This window comes from Ornithorhynchus anatinus, chromosome 2 (assembly GCF_004115215.2).
Source record: "Ornithorhynchus anatinus isolate Pmale09 chromosome 2, mOrnAna1.pri.v4, whole genome shotgun sequence".
In the NCBI taxonomy this organism is placed as follows: domain Eukaryota; kingdom Metazoa; phylum Chordata; class Mammalia; order Monotremata; family Ornithorhynchidae; genus Ornithorhynchus; species Ornithorhynchus anatinus.
The window spans coordinates 82,073,020-82,095,514 of NC_041729.1; the positions used below are offsets into that span (position 1 = coordinate 82,073,020).

The 22,495-nt window shown below is 39.2% G+C and overlaps 1 protein-coding gene across 4 annotated transcripts in view; it reads right to left on the bottom strand.

The window, feature by feature from the left end:
• UTRN (utrophin) overlaps window positions 1-22,495 on the bottom strand; it is a 609,179-nt gene that overhangs the window by 320,724 nt on the left and 265,960 nt on the right. For all 4 annotated transcript variants that reach the window (XM_029047836.2, XM_029047843.2, XM_029047848.2 and 1 more), the window contains 7 exons: window positions 21,775-21,925; window positions 20,310-20,485; window positions 19,274-19,409; window positions 15,796-15,945; window positions 14,262-14,346; window positions 11,389-11,603; window positions 5,458-5,575 (listed from right to left, as the gene is read on the bottom strand). In XM_029047836.2, the coding sequence (XP_028903669.1) occupies window positions 5,458-5,575; window positions 11,389-11,603; window positions 14,262-14,346; window positions 15,796-15,945; window positions 19,274-19,409; window positions 20,310-20,485; window positions 21,775-21,925 (1,031 nt within the window). The remainder of the gene's footprint in view (window positions 1-5,457; window positions 5,576-11,388; window positions 11,604-14,261; window positions 14,347-15,795; window positions 15,946-19,273; window positions 19,410-20,309; window positions 20,486-21,774; window positions 21,926-22,495) is intronic.

Consider the following 22,495-nt stretch of genomic DNA (forward strand, 5'->3'; position numbering starts at 1 on the left):
TATGGTCTCTTTCACCCAACTCCCCAGTACTGACCACACCAAGAATTTCTTTTTCCCATCAACCAGGGATTCTCAAAGTCCCCGGTTTGGCCATGTGTCACCACCGCTTCCAACAGGAAGGGGACAGAAAAATGTTACAAGAGTCCCAGACATAATGCCAATGGCCAGATACCTGATTCCTGGCCCCATCTCACTGGCCCCAAATGTAAGGGAGCTGGTTTGACTTGACCTGACCACATTCCCTTCAGACTTTCTCTGTTCACTAAGCTCCAAGTTCCTCTCAGCAGCTCCTCTGTCCCTACTCTTTAGTTGTCTGTCAGCTTTCATTGCCATGGAAACCAGGCATCGCTTTAGCTCAGGGGCATATCCAGCTACTTATGAGCTAAAAGGAGCTGGTGATAAGGGTACAGCAATTCCCCACCAAGATTCTTCTCCCTCCAGTCTTGCTCCACCAAAAGCAGCACAGAATTGGGGTGGGAGAGAAAGCTGTGATTAATGAATGAGAAGGAGTGAAGGGGGCATCAACTGAACAGGGTTTTCTCTCGCTTTGGCTGAAGGCAGCACAGAATAAGGGGGCCAGAGAAGAGACCTGTCCAATCTGTGCTATCTCCCTCTGGAACCCTTGTCAAAGAAAGGAGGAGGTCCGCAAGTCCTTAATTGGAAAGCAGCAGAGCGGACCCGGAGCAGGGGAAAGAAAGGGCGGGGAGGGAATAGTCTTCCCTGCAGTGATTGGATGTAACCCTAGGCAGGGCTTATGGATCCTAGGCTAGTTGACGGATTACTGCAAGATGTAACACCAGTTGTGGTAGTTCTGAAATGGGGTATACGTACATTCTCAAAAAACTAAAGCTACCTTTAAAACTCTGTTTACTATCCCATCATACTTCCCTAAGGATTGAAAAGTTTTCATTCACGAGAGCTGCTCAACCAGGATCCCACAGAATGCCACTGGCCTGTAACTGACTGGCCCATTAAGGTGAAGTAGGTTCCTTCTCCTTGATCCCAACAAAATGGATAAATTACAACAACAAATTTAAGTTTTCCCTTTGCAGCCTTAATGCAAGTTAATAACATACAATTATTTTAATAGCTAATCAGGTTTGATATTTTCCAAAGAACTCCTATCAATCAATGGTATTTATTAAGTGCTTGCCATGTGCAAAGCACTTAATTAAGCACTTAAGGCAATACAATACACAGAATTGGAAGACACATTCCCTGCTCACAAGGACCTTAGAGTCTAGGAGGAAGACATAAATGAATATGAATAAATTACCAATATGTACATAAGTGTCATAGGGCTGAAAGTGAGGTGAATATCAAATGCTTAAAGGGTACAGATCCAAGTGCATAGGCAATGCAGAAGAGGAAGTAGGAGAAAAAAGGACTTAGTAAGGGAAGGCTCTTGGAGGATTTGTGAATTTAATAAGGCTTTGAAGATGGGAAGAGGGAGTTGGCATTAGAAATGAAGTGTGCAGACTGGAATTGTAGTAGAAAATCAGCGAGGTAAGGTAGGAGGGGGCAAAGGGGAGTGCTTTAATGCCAATGACAAAGAGTTTCTGTTTGATGCAGAAGTGGATAGTCAACCTTTGGAAGTTCTTGAGGAGTGAGGATATATGGACTAAACATTTTTTCAGAAAAATAATCTGGGCAGCAGAGTGAAATATGGACTGGAGTGGGAAGAGACAAGAGACGGGAAGGTCAACAAGGAGGCTGATGTACTCACTAATCAAGGCACGATAGGATAAGAGCTTGGATCAACATAATAGCAGTTTGAATGAAAAGGAAGGGATGATAGTGATGCTGTAAACAGAATTTGGTGACAGACTCAGTATATGAGTTGAATGAGAGAGATGAGTTGAGGATAATGCCAAGTTTAAGGGCTTGTGAGAGAGGAAGAATAGTGGGGTTGTCTACAGTGATGGGAAGGATAGGGGAGGACAAGATTTTGGTGGGAGGATGAGGAGTTCTGTTTTTGACATGTTATGTTTGAGGAGTCAGCAAGCTCTCCAAATAGAGATGTCCATAGAGGCAGAAGGCAGAGGAGAGAGGCCCGACTGGAGAGGTAAATTTGGGAGTTGACGCTGTGGGAGCAAATGAGTGAATGTAGATGGACAATAGAAGGGAACCAAGAACTGAGCTTGGAAAGACTCCTACTGTGAGGGTGGGAGGCAGAGGAAGAGCCTGCAAAAGAGACAGAGAAGAAGCAGCCAGAGAGTTAGGGGAACAAGAAGAACATTTTTGGTACAGTTAAGGTTGGATAATGTTTCCAGGAGAAGGGGGTGATTTATAGTGTCAAAAACAGAAGAAAGGTCAAGAAGGATTAAGATGGCGTAGAGCCAGAGGATTTGACAAGAAGGCAGTCATTGGTGACTTTAGAGAGCACTGTTTCTACGGAGTTTAGGGGCAGAAGGCAGACTGCAAGGGGGTGGGTCAAGGAGAGAATTAGAGGAAAGGAAATGGGGGAGACTTGCTTAAGGAGTTTGGAGAGGAATGATAAGAGGGAGATGGGGCAATTACTGAAGGGGGCCGAGGGGTCAAGGGAGAGTGTTTTAGGATAAGGATACATGAGCATGTTTGAAAGCAGTGGAGAAGAAGCCATTGAAAAGTAAATGGTTGAAGATGACAGTCAAGGAGGGAAGAATGGAGGGGGAAATTGTTTTGGTAAAAGGTGATGCGGTCAGAGGTGGTTGTGGAAGGGGTAGACTGAGGCAAGGCAGGAGATCTCTTGAGATATGGCTGGGAAAGATGAGAAAGTTAAAGAGGGGGCAGGAGAAGGGAGGGGCTGGAGAGGAATAGGGGAGATTTTAGTGAAATCATGCCTGATGGTACATGGCCTAATCATTAAAGGGAAGAGATGAGAAAGGATTGGGAAAGGCAGGGACAGGAGATTTAAAGAGGGAATTAAACATCTGGAACTGGAAGAACTAGCAATGGGTATAGAAGTCAGTAAGGATGGAGAGGTATTGCTGCTGGATGGAGGAGAAGGCAGAAGCTATACAGTTAAGGATGAATTCAAGTTGGATGATGACAGCCTGGTGTCTGGATTTCACCAGCCCCGCTCCACAGCTTAAGCACAAGAGTTGAGCACAAGACTGTGAAGGTGATTTAGGAGTAGAGGTTAGTGGAATAAGCGTGGTAGAGGGACAGGAGTGAGTTGAGCTCAACAGGGAGGATGGTGTTGAGGGCATTTCATAGGGGGCTCACAGTCTAAGTAGGAGTAGGAGCATTCTATGGGAGTGCCCCACTAACATTTAATACAAATTAAAGTGTTCCCTAAACCAACATTTAGCAGGGCAGATAAGAAAACAATTAATCAATCATATTTATTGAGTGCTTACTTAGTACAGAGCACTGTACTAAGCATTTGTGAAAGTATAAAAAAACAGCGTTGATGGACACATCCCTTGCCTACAGTGAGCTTACAGTCTAGAGAGGGAGACAGATATTAATATAAATAAATTACATATCTGTACCTAAGGGCTGAGAGGCTAAGGAAGGGGTGAATAAAGGCTGCAAATCCAAGTGCAAAGACGATGCAGAAGGCAGTGGGAAAAGAGGAAATGAAGGCTTACTTGGGGAAGAGATATGCTTTCAATAAGGCTTTAAGGGTGGAGAGAGTGATCATCTGTCGGATATGAAGAGGGAGGACATGCCAGGTCAGGGGCAGGACATGGGTGAGGGGGACAACAGAGAGATACACAAGGAGGTACGGCGAGTAGGTTGGAACTGGAGGAGTGAAGTGTGCAGGTAAGGTTGTAGCAGGAAACCAGTGAAATATGGTAAGGTAAAGTAGACAGAGGCAAAGTAATTGAGTCCTTTAAAGCTGACAGTAAGGAATTTCTGTTTAATGCAGAGGTGGATGGGCAACCACTGGAGAGTGGGGAAACACGGGCTAAACATTTCTGTAGAAATATGATCCGAACAGCAGAATGAAGTAAGGACTGTAGCAGGGAGAGACCGGCAGCAAGAAGGTCAACAAGGAGGCTGATTTGGTATTTAAGGTGGGATACAATAAATGCTTGGATTAACGTGGTAGCAGTTTAGATGGAAAGGAAAGGACAGATTTTAGCGGTGTCGTGAAAGCCGAATTGACAGGATTTGGTGACAGATTGAATATGTGAGTTGAATGAGAGAGATGAGTCAAAGAAAATGCCAAGGATACAGGTTTGTGAGTCAGAGAGGATGGATGGTAACAGAGATGAGAAAGTCTTGGAGATGACAGGGCTTGGATGGGGAGATAAAGAGCTCTGCATTGGACATGTTAAATTTGACATATTGGTAGGACATCCGAGTAGTGATATCCTGAAGGCAGGAAGAAATGTGAAACTGCAAAGGAGAGAGATCAAGATTGGAGATGTAGATTTGGTAACCATCCATATGGAGATGGTAGTTACAGCCAAGGGAGTGGGTGTAGATGGAGAATAGAAAGGGACCCAGAACTGAGCCATGAGAGACTTCCACAGGTAAGGGGTGCAAGACAAAGGAAAAGCTCACGAAAGAGACTTTGAGGTGGCGGCCAGAAATAGGAGAACAATCAGGAGAGGACAGTGTCAGTAAAGCCAATTTGGATAATGTTTCAAGGATAGAAGGGGGTGGTCGACAGTGTTGAAGGCAGCAGAGAGGTTGAGGAGGATTAGGATGGAGTAAAGGCTGTTGAGAGAGCTTTGAGAGAGCAGTTTCTGTGAAGTGAAGTGGGTGGAAGCCAGACTGGAGTGGGACTAGGAGAGAACTGGAGGAGAAGTGGAGACAGCAGGTGTAGACATCTCAAAGAGTTTGGACAGAAATGGTAGGAGGGAGATTGAGTGATAACTGGATGGAGCCAAGGGATCATGTGAGGGTGTTTTTTTTTTTTTAAAGACAGAGGAGAAAGGCACATGTTTGAAAGCAGTGGGAAAAAGCCATTGGAGACTCAATGTTTGAAGACAGCAGTCAGAGCAGGAAGAAGGGAGGGGGCTGGTAATTTGATAAGGTGTGCAGATAAACAGAATGAACAAGCCATTATCAGCCCACCTCATACTCATGCACTCATCTGTGTAGACATATGAAATTTTAATATTTATATTTCTTATTTATATTCTTGGGTTCATCATCTTCATATCCTTTTAGCCATTTAGCTTAGTTACTACTGACTAGAATCTATCAATAGCGTAAATTTGTCCTATGAAATATGGAAATAATTCATAATCATGATTGGCTGTTAATGAATTTTTAAAAAAGCCAAAGTGAAATCCAGCACTTGCCTCAGTCCGGTCTACATAAAAGTTGTAAAAAAATAGATCTCAAAAACATAATACTGAAAATACTTCAACCACCAATTCTAATTAGGGATCCATAACTAAACTGGAATTTAACTGAAGGAATTTTTCATTGTATCTTGAAATGAATTTTAAATTAGGATGCTTTTACCAGTAAAATAAATTCTCATACATCCCTTTAAAAAGGAAAAGCACTTACATTTTTCTGTTATTGCTGTTCTCACATCTGAACTAGATGTTTTATTTTTCAAATTCTGAGCCAGAGTAAAAACTGAATCCAACTGAGGATGACGCTGTTCTAAATCTGCCATAGTGATCTGTTAAGACATTTAATTACAGTTTACTTAAAATTATATGCTTACAATATCATTGCATCAAAATAGGATTTTCCTAAATGTTACACACATATAATATCAGTAGCAAATATTTACATCTATTCAAATAGTTTCCACCTGCATTGCAAAAGAACAATATTCAGATTATGGGAGATAATGAATACATTATAAAAGTTTCTGGAGAATGTTAGTATCTTCACATTCTTAAATTGCCAATGAACCATTAAATATTAAAATTGGATCTGATTCCAAAATCACATTTCTTCCAAGAGATCTTTTTTGACTAAGCCCTCATTTTCCTTAACCATCCTCTCCTCTGTGTCACCTATGTCCCTAGAACTCATCCCTCAAGCACTTGATTCTCACCTCACTCTAAGCACTTAAATACAAATCTTTATATTCTGCCACTTCCCCTCAACATAATTTATCATCTGTCTCCCCTCTAGACTATAAGCTCCTTGTGAGCAGGGATCATGTCTACCAACTCTGTTATATTGTGCTCTCCCAAGCATTCTGTAAAGTGCTCTGCCTAAAGTAGTGCTCAATAGATACCACTGACTGATTGATAAACTAATCTTCCAGGTTACACTTGTTACTCATGTGATTACCATTACTGATAATCTTTAACAGAGATGCATAATTGGGAATCTTTTTTTTTTTTACTTAATGAATAAAATTCATAGAATTCTTACAAAGTTATTTAATAATGAAAACAGAGTGCTAAATAAAAGGGCATCAAATGTAGTGTAGTTTCTCAGAGTAAAATCATACCTCCTCCAAGAAAGTCCCTGACTAATCCCTCAACTCCCCACCTTATTCACCCTCCCTTATGCTTTGGGGCCTGTACCTCTTAAACACAATGAAAAGCCAAGCCACTACAGCCTCACAGCTCTTATGTACATAATCTTCTTTATATCCTGCTGTTTTCCCAATCAGTGGAAAGAGCACGGAATTTGGAGTCAGAGGTCATGGGTTCGAATCCTGACTCTGCCACCTGTCAGCTGTGTGACTGTGGGCAAGTCACTTCACTTCTCTGTGCCTCAGTTACCTCATCTGTAAAATGGGGATTAAAACTGTGAGCCCCACGTGGGACAACCTGATTCCCCTGTGTCTACCCCAGCGCTTAGAACAGTGCTCTGCACATAGTAAGTGCTTAACAAATACCAACATTATTATTATTATTAAATAATGACAATAATTGTGATATCTGTGTTATCAGAGATAACATGGCCTCAGTGGTAAAGAGGACTGGGTTCAAAAGAAGGGAGACTCTCTTGACCTCAATAGACCTAGAGAATCTAAGAAAAAAGGCCAGATTTGCAAAGAAGACTATAAGGTGAAAAGCCAGGAATGCAATAAGATGTAATACCAAAGGCCGGTTGTATGATGATAAGCCAGCCTTGCAGAAGGTCAGCTGCTGCAGAAGACAGCAAGTGTGAGTCAGAACGCTCAGAAGGAAGAGTACACCATAAGTATCTAGTTGAAACTAGTTGAAACTACGAGACAGGGGTCCCTCAGAGAGGACAAAGACCTGACTGACTCTGAAGCCACATCCTGTTTTTTTGAAAATAATATGAAATTTCTTGGAAAAATTCATGACACATTACATTATCAAAGATGGAGCAGACCAAAGGTTAGGAGTTATAAATAATGGCAAAATCATTCAAATTATATGAAGTCTGCTCACGTTGTGGGTTAACTGGGGAAGTAACTCCCTTTGGGGTCCACCCAAAGTAGGGGGAAAAGGAGCAAGATAGCATCATCTTGTACAAACCATGGGGCTCAAGTTCTTTGATACAGAAGGGAATGTCAAGGTAGCTCTTGGACACCGGGGATAAGTTTTCCCATAACAATTTGTTAAACACTCACACTTTGCATGAGCTAGACTGTGAGCTCAATGTGGGCAGAAAATGGCACTCTGTATTGTTGTACTGTACTTTCCCAAGCACTTAGTACAGTGCTCGGCACATAGAAAGCATTTAATAAATAAGGATTTAATAAATAAGATTGAATGAATGAATTAATTAATTAATGTGTGTCAAGCACCATTGTAAGACCTGGGGTAGATATAAGTTAATTGGGGTAGACACAGTCCCTGTCCCATCTAGGGCTCAGAGTTTAAGTAGGATAGAAAACTGATGAAGAAACAAACACAGAAAAGTTAAGTGATTGCCTAAAGTCACACAGCAGTTAAGTGGCAAAATCAGGATTAGAACCCAGTTCCCTGACTCCTAGGACCACACTCTTTGCATTAGGCTATGCAGCATCATTTACTTTAATTTTAATATCTGTCTCCTCTACTAGATTATAAACTCCTTGAAGGTAGGGATCATGTGTACCAACTTTACTGTATTGTATTCTCCCAAGCAATTAGTACTAAGCAATCAATAAATATATCTGATTGAGGTAACATAAAATGTTACCAAGATCCCAAAAAGTTGACCGATATAAATATTTTAAAAATGATAACTTCAAGATAGTTACGTGATTACATAACAATGTAAACAGGCTCCAATAATGAAATGTTTGAATTTAATATTTTTGCATATATGTCAACATTGCTCTTAATTTTAAAAATGTTATATTTCAGCTCTCATTCAGCAAAAAGGCTGAATGAGATACACTATAATCACTGTATTCAAATCAGTCAAAATGCTTTATGGAGAGAAAGGGAAGTGCTAAAGCCTAGATAACTTTTGCAGGGAATTCAAAAGCAACTGTTGGGAAAGAACACTAAAAACTTTATTATAGGGAAGGCTGAACACAGAACCCCATCAGTCAATCGCATTTGTTGAGCACTTATGTGCACAGTACTGTACTAAGCACTTAGGAGAGTACAACACGACAGAATTTGCAGACATGTTCCCCTCCATAATGAGTTTACAGTCTAGAGGGGGAGACAAACATTAATATCAATAAATAATTTATAATATATAATTTAAAGATATGCACATGTGGTAACAAAATAGTTTGTATGTTAAAAAGACTGCTTTATTTTTACTGATGATATAAACATTTTTGCGCTGGGAGTAAATACAAGATAATCAGGTTGGGACATAGTCAATGTCCTACACCAGGCTCTCAGTCTTAATCCCCATTTTGTAGATGAGGTCAGAGAAGTTAAGTGACTTGTCCCAGGTCACCCAGCAGACAAGTGGCAGAGCCAAAATTAGAACCCCGGTCCTTCTGGCTCCTAGGCCTGTGTTAGTCAGTTATCAGTCAATCAATTGCATTTATTGAGTGCTTACTGTGTGCAGAGCACTGTATTAAGCCCTTGGGAGAGGACAGTACAACAATGAACAGACACATTCCTTGTCCACAACAAGCTTACAGTATAAAGGAGGTAGATACAAACTAATCAGGTTGGACACAGTTTCTGTCCTGGCTGTGGCTCACAGTTTTAATTCCCATTTTACAGATGAGGGAACTGAGGCACAGAGAAGTGAAGTGACTTGCTCAAGGTCAGATTAGACAAGTGGCGGAGGAGGGATTAGAACACAGGTCTTCGTAACTTCGAGGCTTGTGTTCTATCTCTTAGCCAACCAAGAATGAGAGCAGAAAAACAGACCCATCCTGAAGGACAAAGCAACTGGTACAGAGTAGCAGTTCCTTGGAGAATGGTTAGCATGAGGGACTCCAATCTCTTTTCACTTTCGTCGCATGAACATGACTTTGGTTTGGCAATTGCTTGCACATGATTTCCCAAAGGCATCTGGTCTATCAACTTTCTAAGAGCCAAAGGACACTAGGAAGAAAGAGGTGTGAGTGAATGGCCCCTGGCTCCCTTAAAAGAGAGGTCCAAATGATGATCCCAGCATGGTGACCGCTTGCCTCCAAAAAGATGAAAATAATTTTTCTGCTACATCGTAAGCTCCTTGAGGGCAAGGATGGTGCCTATCAGCTCTATTGTAATCAATCATTTTTTTTAAATGTTTTTTGTTAAGCGCTTACTATGTATCAAACACTGTTCCGAGTGTCGGAATGGGTATAAGTTAATTAGATCACACAGTCCATGTTCCTCATGGGGACTACAGACTAAGTAGGAGGGAGAATAGGTACTGAATCTCCACATTTCAGTTGAGGACTTGGACACACAGAGAAGTTAAGTGACCCGGCCCAGGTCACACAGCAAGCAATTGGCAGAGCCGGGATAAGAACACAGGTCTTCTGACTCCCAGGCTTGTGCTCTTTCAATTAGCCCAGGGTATTGATTGAGCACCTAAGAGCTATACTGAATGCTTGGGAAAGTACAGTACACCGCCCACAAGGACCTTACAGTACTACTGTACTCTCCCAAGCTCTCAGGACAGTGCTCTGCACATAGTAGGAACTGTATCAATATTAATCATGGAGTGAAAACACACACAGCATTCAGAAAAGAAATACCCAACTGTAGTTACCCAGCTCATTCAGGCTTCACTAACCACCCACCCATGAAAAATGCCTTCCCTCCCTCGATTTACCCAGATAATTACAGAAAATGCAAGGATCTTTGGCTATAATGGTCTACACAGCCCAAACTCCCTCTTCCCTCAATAATAACCAATGTTCCACTTCCTCGTTCACTCCGCCAATGGTATTTATCGAGTACTTACTGAGTGAGAAGCAATGCCGATGTCTCCTTCCTCTCTAGAATGTAAGCTCGTTGTGGGCAGGGAATGTGTATGTTTATAGTTATACTGTACTCTCCCAAGTGCTTTGTACAGTGCTCTGCAAACAATAAGTGCTCAATAAAAATAACTGACTGAGCACTTGGGATAGTACCACAGAAGCAAGAAACCTGTTCCCGGCCCTCAAGGACCTTACACTCTTGTTGCTGCCCAGACCTGTTCTACTGATCCACACAGGCCAAAAGACTTTTTGTATTTTTTCATACAAATGACTCAACCACAAACACACATATCTGGGCCCATCACCCAGTTGCCCTAAAGATGACAACAGAACTCTATGCTGCTTTTATTCGGCCATTCATTCTTCTATTCACTTGGGAGCATTTATTAAGAGCCTACTATGTACAGAGAACTGTACTGAGTGCTTGAGAGACAGCACTACTAAGTGCTGGAAAATAAACACAAAGGTGAACATTAGAATACAGTCCCTGGTCCCTTTGGGGCTCTCCAATCTAAGAAAAGGAGTGGAAGGTAACCTCATCTCCCACCCTTTTCTTCCTCCCTTAAGCACTGCCTATGTAACTTGCCTTTCTACTTCCAAGCACTTTGATTCTCCCTCTCGTCTCCCCCACTCCCCCAATAAGCATTTAGAGTAATAACCATTATGGTATTTGTGTTCTACCCACTAAGCCATGCTGCCTTGTCTGAAGTTAACAGATACCATAATCGTAATAAAATTAAGCAAATCTAACCCTAATAAGTTGACCATGATGCACAATAGACGTACGGAAGTCCAAACATGGGGCCGGAACAATAAGCTCTCATTTTCCAAAGATCAGTTTCATCTTTGGAAATGACAGGATGCTAAAACTAAGCTTAAAAATGTAATGTCACATACACAGCTTCCTACACTAAGAGTGGGAAATAAATGACTCCACTGACCAATTGTTAGCTGTGGATCAGCAGTTCTGTAACACAGCTTTACTTATAAAAGATTAAGAGTGTCTTATACTTGTAAATCTGGAAAACACATTAAAAAAAAAGCATGTGCTATTCCTGCTGGGATAGTATCTTTTTAAGTCTAGTCTTAACCCAGTTTAAAATCTAAATGAAAGGGATGTAAAGAAGCCTTCTCCATCTCTACATTCAATGTTTCTGCAAATAGATTTCACAATATCCACCTACTTTCATACGTGCAATTGTCTGATTGATCTCTTCTGCACTCCCCACAGTGACAATGTTGGACTTGAGCATCTGGTCAATCAATATCAACCAGTCAGCTAGCTCAGTAGTAGTTTTATCCAGATCAGCAGGTAGGGAAAGTTCCAAAGCTAGCTGAGTCTGAGCAGGAATTTCTGAGGTAGATGAAACTAGCACCACCTTTTGGGCCATGGGATAAGCTGAAACGAAACAAACATAAATCAAGATTTTCTTTGTATATTTCTCCTGCTACTTTAAAATAATTGCAAAAGGGAACTGAGAGAGATTATAAGAAACTGAAAAACTCCAAAATTTCTCAAGGCTTTTAAAAATATCGCTACAAAAGAGCAGAGTGCATGAATAGAGTATAGCTATTATCTTTTTTTCTCCAACGAGCATTTAGCCAAACATTTGCATTCTTTAATTTACAAAATGAAACCTAGGGAGAAAGAAAAACAAAAACAGATTTCAAACAAATATCATTTTCCAAAATACTGCGTTAAACATTATTGGTTAAAAAATGACCATTCCAAGTTCTGTAGATAAGTGATGTTTCTAAATCACATAACTACACCAAGAAGTGTTATCACTCAATTTTCCAGGATCAATTTTAAGAAAATCCTCTCTACAGCTCTAGAGGGAGTGCTCTTATGCTCCCTAAACCCATAGTAGAACCTGGCTAAATATTCATTAGTGCATTTCTGCCCTTATCCATATTTTCAGTATATGATTTGGAACAAATGGATTTGGATGGAAAAAACCCAAGAAGATAGTGACAAAAACACAGCTGTAAATCAGCTGTGAATTGGTAACAATTTGATTGGACTCTGCCAGAAATGCTGTTCCATGCAGATGGCATAGTTTATTACCATTTTAAGGGGAACCAGTTGCAAGCACAGTAGCAAATTTTAATTGCACATTTGAGAGAGAATGCTGTCAGGGAATTATGGAACGTTCTCCTGACAATGTGTCTGGATAAAACACGAAGTATTGTCAATAGAAACTATTGTGTGCATGCATGTGGCATTGTTTGAATGAGGTTTTCCTAATGTGAGTTCCTTCAAAACTGTAGCCTCAAAATTATTGGGACAACAGATGGAATTTAAAATTCACTGCTTGCTCAAACTAATTTGAGCAGTGTATACTGGTTCCCTGTGAGGTGTTAATGAGTACTGATAAGTGTCAAATAAGTGTCAGAAAAGTGACAAGTGAAGCACTAGATAGTTCAAGCTTCATTAAGCAAAGCCTGAAACTAGCCTTAAGGTATTTTGATTTTCTACAACTGTGTTGCATTTCACCCACTGTGATAGAAGTATAGTACTTTTCCATAGTTTCCAACTATCCTTCTCCTAATCATTTATTTCATGTTGCCACAACACAATTCCTGGATAATACAGAGGTTTTCAGAAACACAATTACCAAGCAGGACTAGAACACCTGTATTCTATAAAATATTCTCCACCATGAGAACATTTCGATGAGAAACTCTGGTTGGCAAACATTTTTTAAAAAGGACAAATCATATTAAGTGGTTTTGCTCCTAGATCGTGAATCCTATGTAGGACAAGGACCATGTCCAATCTGATTATTTTGTATTTATGCAACACTTAGCAACTAAGAAACTCTTAATAAATTCCAGAATTATTTTGTGCTATTTTTTAATTGAAAATTAACTTTAAAAATTTTTAAGAAATATAAAATGTTCAGATAGATGATTCCACTGTGTCAAGTTAAAATAAAGGATTTGCAATAATGCTTAGAATGAAAGTTCCTCCTCTAAACTGAAGGGTAATTGTGGGTATAGAACATGGCTATTAAACTCAGTTGTACTATATTCTCTCCAAGAGCTGAATCCAATACTCTGCATACAGTAAATACTCAAAAAATATCACTGATTGGTATGTTCCTCTCATTTGTTTATAATGTACCACCTGCTGAATTAAGCATTAATGTAAATAAAACTTAGGCACATTGGATAATATAAGTAGGAGGGAGAACAAGAATTTACAGATTTACAGATGAAGAAACTGAGATACAAGAATTTAAGTGACTTTTCTAAGACCAGACACCAGGCAAGTGATCAGAGTCCTAAACCTGTGCTCTTTTCACTAGGCCATGCTGCTCCTTCTTATAAAATGATTAGGCTTCTTTTTTTAATGTTAAGTGCTTACTATGTGCCAGGCACTGTACTAAGCGCTGAGATAGATACAAGCTACTCAGGTTGGACACAGTCCATGTTCCACTTGGGGTCACGGTCTTAATCCCCACTTTACAGATGAGGTAAATGAAGCATAGAGAAATTACATGACTTTTCCAAGGTCACACAGCAGACAAGTAGCATGGCAGGAATTACAAACCAGAGTCTCTGACTCCCAGGCAGATTCTCTATCCTTTAAACCACACTGTTTCTCCAGTGAGCCCAATTCTGCCCCACCTTGTGGAAGAGGCAGTGGCTAGGCTACCCACAGAAGGCTGTCTTAACCATTTTTTAAGAGAGGAGAAGGGCATCCTGTGTACACTCAATGCTGAGTGCTGTTTGGAGGGCAGGTGGCAAATTACATTTTTGGCAGTTATGGCAGGAGCAGTTCTGCTGCTTCTAGTATGACAGCCATCTGTGTTAGAAAGACCCATGCATAAGCTACGCCTTTCAGGTGGTTGACAGGCTGCTACCAGCTGGCAACAATTCTCTCGTTCAGCCATGCAGAAATTAAAGCAAAAAATACAAAAAGAGGGCAGCAAAGATAGTATTCTTCAAACTGCAGTTCAAAGTGCATGTTATTTTATTCCCTTAGGCTACCAGGGGAGAACAGATTCCATTGAAATTACACATGATTAAGATGCCTGGCTTCTTTACTCACCAGAAAGCTTTGACTGTGTCACGTAACAGGGATCCTGACCGTATCCTTCTAAGTCTTGTACTGTGCTGGAGATTTTTCTGGATACCTGTGATGAAACCAAAAAGTGAAATCAAGTAAAAAGAGTATTTCATCTTTGAAGGAAAGTGAAATAACCCCAAATTAAAAGGGACAAAATTTTCTTCCAGATGTTAAATTTCCCTTGAATATAATCAAAACTATATTTAACAAATTGGAGTATTGAGGAAAATCAGCACACTCTAAATGCTTAAACTACATTCCTGAATTATCTGAATAAAATATGAGACTATTCTTTTCTTTAGTAAGTAGTTTTCAAATAAGAATAATTGTTCATGATACAGGTAAACATATTTCATAACCATCATCCATGAGTAATTATTAAGCACTAAAAACTACTTAACACTATTATCAGTACTTCAAGTAAACTATAAATATTAACTAAAAAAGTGTTATTGCTTCCTTCTAGAAACCTTTATTTTGAAATGGGTAACAGCATGTTGTGGGCAGGAATGGGTCTGTTTGTTGCTACATTGTACTCTCCCAAGCATGTAGTACAGTGCTTTGCAAACAGTAAGCACTGAATACTCTTGAATGAATAACCACCAAAGGCAGAGAAGATAACAGATAAAATATATGAATCTCTAAGATATGGCATTTTTCATATATAAGATGAGCTGAGATGCATTCTATTTTTAAAATATGGGATGGGGTGAAAGGTGACCTATTTTTGTTTTTCTAATATGTTTGTTTTCAACATTCTGTCTTATTTGTGCAGGGAAGCACAAAAGTGTAAGGTTGGAATGGACTGGAAAGAGAAAGTGAAAAAGGACAGGAAAGGAATATTAACCAGAAATTCAAGCCCATAATGGGCCTGGAAGAAAGCAGATGGTGATGGATCTGGAGAAGGAAACTTGAAAGACATGGACAAGAATAAGGAAACAGAAGGAGGAGGCAAAGGGAGTACTGGGGTGGTCATGTCCAAATCCAGTTTCAGCCCTACCTCTCCTCCATCACAATCAGGAATATCCCAAGGGCTGCCAAAATTTTCAAAAAGTGGCGGGGGGAGGTAGGTGCCTAGGTGAGCGGAAGGCCTGCTGTTATTCTACCTAGCACATGTGGTCTACACACCCACAAATTGCCCAAGCATCTCATGCATTCAGAAATCACATCTTTGCCCATCCCAGGGTAAGTGATTTCCTAACTAGCTCCTGTACATTTCTTTAAGACCCTTCTTCTTTAGATTTGCTTATGTGAGGCAAAACTTAATTTAGTGAGGATTTTTTTTTAACAGTGACTACCTATTATGGTGATTTTCCTACTTAATTTTTTAAAAGCTAGACATTAACCCAATCTATTTAATGATGAAAATCTAACAAGGCTACAAGAGATAGATAAAAAATTCTTTTTTCAGCATGTAACGTTCTTGCAGATGAACACTCACATCAGCTCCTCTAACTTTAGTAAGAAAAGTTGATTCTGAAAAGTAAAATAAGATACAAGATGGGAGAAATCACACCTTATTCCATTTTATATTGAGAGTCCTTAATCTTTCAGAAATTTTCTCTCTTTCCCTGGAGTCTAAACTTTTATGTAACAGCATCTCCGGTTCAGTTCTAGTCAGCCACTTCAGTTTTTCTGCTTGTATTTCAGTCTCCTTGGCTAAGCCCTAAAGGGGGCAGAAGAAAGCTGCAGTTAGAAGCTGATGATACAAACAGCAACAGTAAACCCGAGGCGGCAAAGGCTGGGTGGGAAAGATGGTTTTAAGCCAAATTCACTCAAAGGCATAGTTGTTCTGATGAACAGCCCTAGTAAATATTCTTGAACTCCTTAATTGTTATAGAGTAGAAAAATTTTAGGAAATAACTCAAGACAACCACAGATCTGCTACAGTACTAGGTAAACAAACCTGAATATAACTATTTACAGAAACATGTTATCAAATCAATAGTACTGAGTGCTTACTGTGAGCAGAGAACTGTATTATGTTCAGTCCATGTTTCCGCACTCCCTAAAAACCTCCAGTGGTTGGCCATCCACCTCCGCATCAAACAGAAACTCTTTACCATTAGTTTTAAAACACTCAATCACCTGCCACTCTTACTTCACCTTGCTACTCTCCTATTACAACCCAGCCTGCATGATTTGCTCCTCTAATGCCAACCTATTCACTGTATTTTGATCTCATCTATCTTGCCACTGAACTCTCGCCCACATCCTGCCTCTGGTCTGGAATGCCATCCTTCCTCCAACCGATAATTATTCTCCCGCTTCAAAGCCTTATTAAAGGCACATGTCCTCTTTTTCTTTTCTTCCACACCCTTCTGTGTCACCCTGACTTGCTATCTTTATTCATTCCCCCTCCTAGCCCCACAGAACTCAATGTACATATCTGAAAATTTAATTATATACTGTTACACTCTCCCAAGCACTCAGTACACTTAAGAAGTAGCATTGCTTAGTGGATAGAGCACAGGCTTGGGAGTCAGAAGTACCTGGGTTCTAATCCTGCCTTCTGTGTGACCTTGGGCAAGTTACTTAACTTCTCTGGGCCTCAGTTACCTCATCTGTAAAATGGGGATTAAGAGTGTGAGCCCCACGTCGGACAGGGGCTGTGTCCAACCTGATAAAGTATCTATCCCAGTGCTTAGAAGAGTAACTGGCACATATTAAGAGTTTAACAAGTACCATTATTAGTAGTAGTAGTAGTACAGTGTTCCACACATAGTAAGCACTCAGAAAATACAACTGATTGATACTAAGTGCTTGGAAGAGTACAATACATCAGAGTTAGTAGGCACATTAGCAAATGTCAATTCCAATTGCTGGTTTGGAAAAAACTGTAAAAAGTATTGGTTTATAGAAAAAAAAGCTTATTAAAAACAAAAACTTGTTTGCCCATTTCCCCTTTCTCAAAGTGAGTTTGTTTTCAAAGGTTACTTATGAAAAGGTCTATTTTAATAAATAACTGAACCACTTGGTTCATTGATTCATAGTCTGCATACTCCCGCACACACACCCACACACACACACAAACATCTGCACTTGAATGGCTGATTGATAAGTACCTGTCTAATCACCTGTCTAATGCCTAATCATTTGCTTCTGGGAAGCTATTTCTCATTCTTTTTGGAGTAATAAATATTTCAATAACTCTCTACTTGTAAATGAGCTCCCTTTCATCTGCCAATTTTAGGATATCTCTGGGCAGCATAAATATTTTATAAATCCAAATATAAAGCCAATGAAAAATCAAGGTTAATCAAGCAACAGTGATTAACAAAATTATGCTACTAAATATATGTCATACAGCTAAAGTTACTAGGAGATTTTCAGCAGCTGAGTGATATATACTTTTTCCATACAGCTCTAATATTAAGACATCAGTTTCCTAAGGAAAGAAATCCAGAACGATTGCATCCCAAACTTTTAGCTGTAGGCAGCAAGACCTAGTGAAAGAGAGCATGAGGCAGGAAGTTAGGACACCTGAGCTCTTTTCCCAATATCACCAAAGTTACTTAACCTCTATGTACCTCTCTTTCCTCCCAGGGAAAATGGGAAAAATACACTACCTCTCCTTCAATCAGTTAGTCATACATTCATTCATTCCTTCAATTCATTCAATTGTATTTGTTGAGTGCTTACTGAATGCTCTAAGTGCTTGGGAGAGAACAAAACAACAATGAATAGACAAACTCCCTTCCCACAATCAGCTTACATCAGGGGTATTTATTAAGCACTTACTATGTGTAGGGAGCACTGTACTAAGAGCTTGGGAGAGAACATTACGACAGAATTAGCAGACATGTTCCCTGCCCATAACAAGCTTACAGTCTGGGGCAGAGACAGACAATAATATAAATAAGTAATTTCTAATATATAATTCATCTGGATGTGGCAAGTCTCTAGACTGTAAGCTTGTTGGGGGCAGGGAATGTGTCTGTTTATTGTTGTACTGTACTCTCCCAAGCGCTTAATACAGTGTTCTGCACACAGTAAGCACTCAATAAATACGGTTGAATGAATGAATGAATGAATGAGGAACTAGTAAGAGTAACACCTGCAATAACAAACCTTAACAGACAGCTGCAGGCTTTAGGCAGGCCAGAAGCAGGGTAGGGATGTACTGTGTGATGCAAGCGGGAAGAAGTCATCAAGAAACACCTAGGGGATCTAGGCATCTCCCTTTAGCAAGGAGATGAGGCTTATAAGAGTTGGCAGGTCTGAGGGAGAAAGGGTAACTCCATGGTAAAATTAGAGGGGCTGTAAGTAAGGGGTCAATAGGAAGAGAAGAGGTGGCTCACAGGCTTGGGGGTGGGGAGAAGTGGGGGGAGGGGCAGGGCTGGTGACCTTGCCCCAACCCAGGAGTTCAAAGGGCACCATGAGGTGAGGGCGGCGATAAGGAAAAAGAAACTGGTGGGGGACACTCACTTTCCTCCTTAGATTGTAAGCCCCACTTAATAAATTATATCTTAGGCCCTTACTATGTGCCAAGCATTGAGGTAGATACAAGAGAATCATGTCAGTACAAAGTCCCTGATGGGTTCATTAAGCAGAAGGGAGTTGGATTTAATCTCCATTTTACAGATGAGGAAACTGAGTCACAGAGAGATTAAGTGATTTACCCAAGGTCACACACGGGTAAGTGGCAGGATTGGGATTAGAACCCAGATCCTCTGACTTCTCAGACCTATTCTATTTCCACTAAAACATGCCGCTTTTGATATGATAATATATACCAGCACTTAACACAGTGCTTGGCACATAGTAAGCACTTGATAAAGACCATTATCATTGTTATAAGAAATATTATTTACAAGCAATACATTTAAATTTATTCTACTGCAAAAAACACATTTTAAGGTAAGTATGGTTATAGTCCTTTATAAATTAAACTGTGTGTCTGATTCTCCTGTGGCTTATAAAATGTTTTTCACTTTTAAACAGACCAACACAAGTCAGAAGTACATAGTCAGGGAGACCATAAAAAGACTTGCCTTGAATTCTTGCAGTTTTTCTTCAGGTTTAGAGAAAGATCTTATTTCCACTGTATTTTCAGCCCTTTCTATCCAGCAGTCAATTTCATCCATTTGTTTCTTATATTCCATTAGTTGCTCACTTTCTCCTTTCAACCTAAAAAATATGTTATTAGAAAATATTCAACTAGCTCAACAAAATGGCAGCAGACAGGGATATTTAGAGGAAAGAGTAATAAAATGCTCATTTGCCTTCAAAATATTAGCAACAGCATGTTGCAAGTTTAAATTAGGAGTAAGGCAATGGGGAACATTCTGGGACATTGAACATATTTCTTGCAACCACTCATTCCGTATTCAATGTGTCATGCAGTTTCAATTTTCATTTCTCTTAAAATGTTCACCCTAAATCAAAAGTACAGGTTGAACAACTATTTTAAATCTATAGAATGAAATTGACTAAAAAGCATATGTTTTTTTAAAGTGGGACAGCAACCTTGACTGGTATTGGTAGAATGTGTTCAGGATATAGCAGAATCAATGTGACCAGCATCCATCTGAATTCCATCCCAAGAAATGTTATCAAAAAGCATACCTTACACATTCTAAACTTGTTAATATATTTAATAGAAAAGATAAATCTGCATATTATCCATCAAGTAATCTACAAATGTCATGTTCTAGGCCTTTCCTACAGTAGTTTCAAGTTCATAGATATTAACCAAAGTAAATTTAATCAGCATTATTAAATGTCACTCAGTTGCTAAAAAGAGAAGTGTTTATTTAAATATTCTAGTTAAGGTAAACTACCTTAAAAGTCAGAAATGGACAGACAAGATGGCAAATAAGGAATTAATTGAGTGGTCAGTTTTACTTTTACAAATATAAGGTATGAATGGAAGCTGAACAAAAAATAACAGCCTAATTGTGCCTATATATATAATTTTAGGGTAATATTGTAGGGGAGTGCAAAATACTTCTAAAAGGTCTCTACCATGTTTTAAAGGGTTTTTCTAAGTACAATTTGTTCGATGTCCCACATTAATGAACTTGTTACCTCTGCTGTCTGTCCATCACTTCTGTCTCGATTCTGCTCCAGCGGTTGTTTAACCCTGCCAACTTCTCTTGCAGAAAGCTCCCATCAGCAGTGGAAAGTTTCTGTATAATTCCTTCTCCAGTCCGGTTTAATGCTGAGATGTTGGACTGGTGGCTGCTAACTCCCTCTTCAAGTTCCTGACATTGGTGTAAGACCCAAGATGAATTATATTGCTTAACTATAATATAATTATATTATACCCTCCAGCTATATATGCACTAAAAAATGAGAAGTTCTGCAGAAGCACTTAAAAACAGTAAGACTGTTACAAATGGGTTCTGGGAAAGTAGCAACGTTCTTTAGAATTATTTTAAACAAGAGACTATGATTTTAAGAAAGGGAATAAAGGTGAAAAATTATTTTTCCATCTAATTTAGGACTCGTGCAAATTTCATCAGACTGAAGTGTTAAAGAAGGAAACCATAAAACGAACCATTGGTTAATGTTGATGCTAATAATTTAATCATATTTGATGCCAATACATTTCTTGTACTTTCCAAGCAGATATGAGATATTCCCAGCTTTCTTTAGAATGTGTTCCTACCTATTTTTGTACTACTGCATGATTGTAATTGTTCAATATGGCAAAAGTCCCACCACCTGCAAACTACATGTGTAAACCAAAAAAGTAACAGAAGAGCTCTTCCACGAAAGTCAACAAAACTTTCCTGCAACTTTAATTTCATATATTTCAGGATCTTTATAATTAAAAGGTGAAAAAAAATCCAAGAATGAGAATGCCTTTAAAGAAAACTCCTCACTAACTTTAAATCAAAATATGAAAAAGTTATGAACAATGAAATTTCAGTTTCACAGATAAAAAAAGCACAAAAAAAAACTAAAATCCAATATACTTGATAACTTCTATTTAAAAGACACATATCCAATATTGAGTAATTTTTTTTAAAAAGGAATTTCTGAGAAATTAGAACTTTAAAATTCTTTTAGCTAGCTACCAAGAATGGTTTGCTGTCATCATAACTTGTAAAAATATTAATAAAAATGACCAGTGAATTTGGGACCAATGATATGACTAACACTCTCTCAAAAGGTACAATTAGATAGTTAAAATCTAAATATGAAAATAAGCCCTAATAACAGTTTTACTAAATATTTTTCAGTTTACCAATTCAGGTTTTGTACTGGTTAACTCAAAGTTTATTTGGATTAATCAAGGTTTTTTTAATTTCACAAATAATTTAACAAAGTGCTATGGCACTAACTAGAATAAATACTATCTATGCCAAGAGAGTTTTCAAATCAACTAAAAAGACCTAAAATCTTGATAAATCTATTTTGTAATGTAACCGCATCTTTTTACTTTGAAACACTTAAAGTTATAGAAACTACAGACTAAAAATAAAGGCAAATTACTTAGGAGCTTCTCGATGCTTCAACAGAGTAGCCCCCCATGAATAGCACTCACCTGCTGGTGCATTTCAGCCTTCTGTATATCCACACTCCCATCAGGAGCCTGGGCATCAGCCAGTAGCTGCTCAGCTTCTGACACCCACTGACTGAGGTCATTGATGTCGCAATGGAACTGTCTCCATTCTTCTACTGCCCTATCGAAATAGCTGTTAGAAAAGAAAAACTAAATGTTGACAAATTTTCCAGATTGCTGAACATTTTAGGATATGCACTTATCATTCCTGATTGATCAACATGAAGGTAGAAATGGACTTAAAATGAAAGAACATGATAGTCTCATCTGAATACACAGGTGGTATACTCCAGGTAATAACTCTGAGAGTTACCTCATCTGACATTCTAATGACAGCACAGAAAAATGGTCCCACATGAAAATACAGCTTTGTAGTTGAAGTGACTACAGTGAGGCGAACTAAACTGGCCTTTTTCTGCTTTTAACATAAGATTGATTATCTGCAGAAAAGTTAAACCACAGCATTTGATAACACTTCACGTTTCAGAGGATATGAGTCATCCTGAGTTCTTCAGCTTCAAGTCCCTTTGGCATCACAGGAATCCATGAGAGCTACTTGGCACTGGAGGAGGTCAGCTCAGTCCACTCAGAGAGCCCATAGTTTGCTACTGCTCTTATTGGCCACCAACAAATGGCTATTTGGTTTAACCTTCCAAAGCTCTTCCATTAGTGATCTTACAGGCCCAAGCCAAAATTGGAGAAA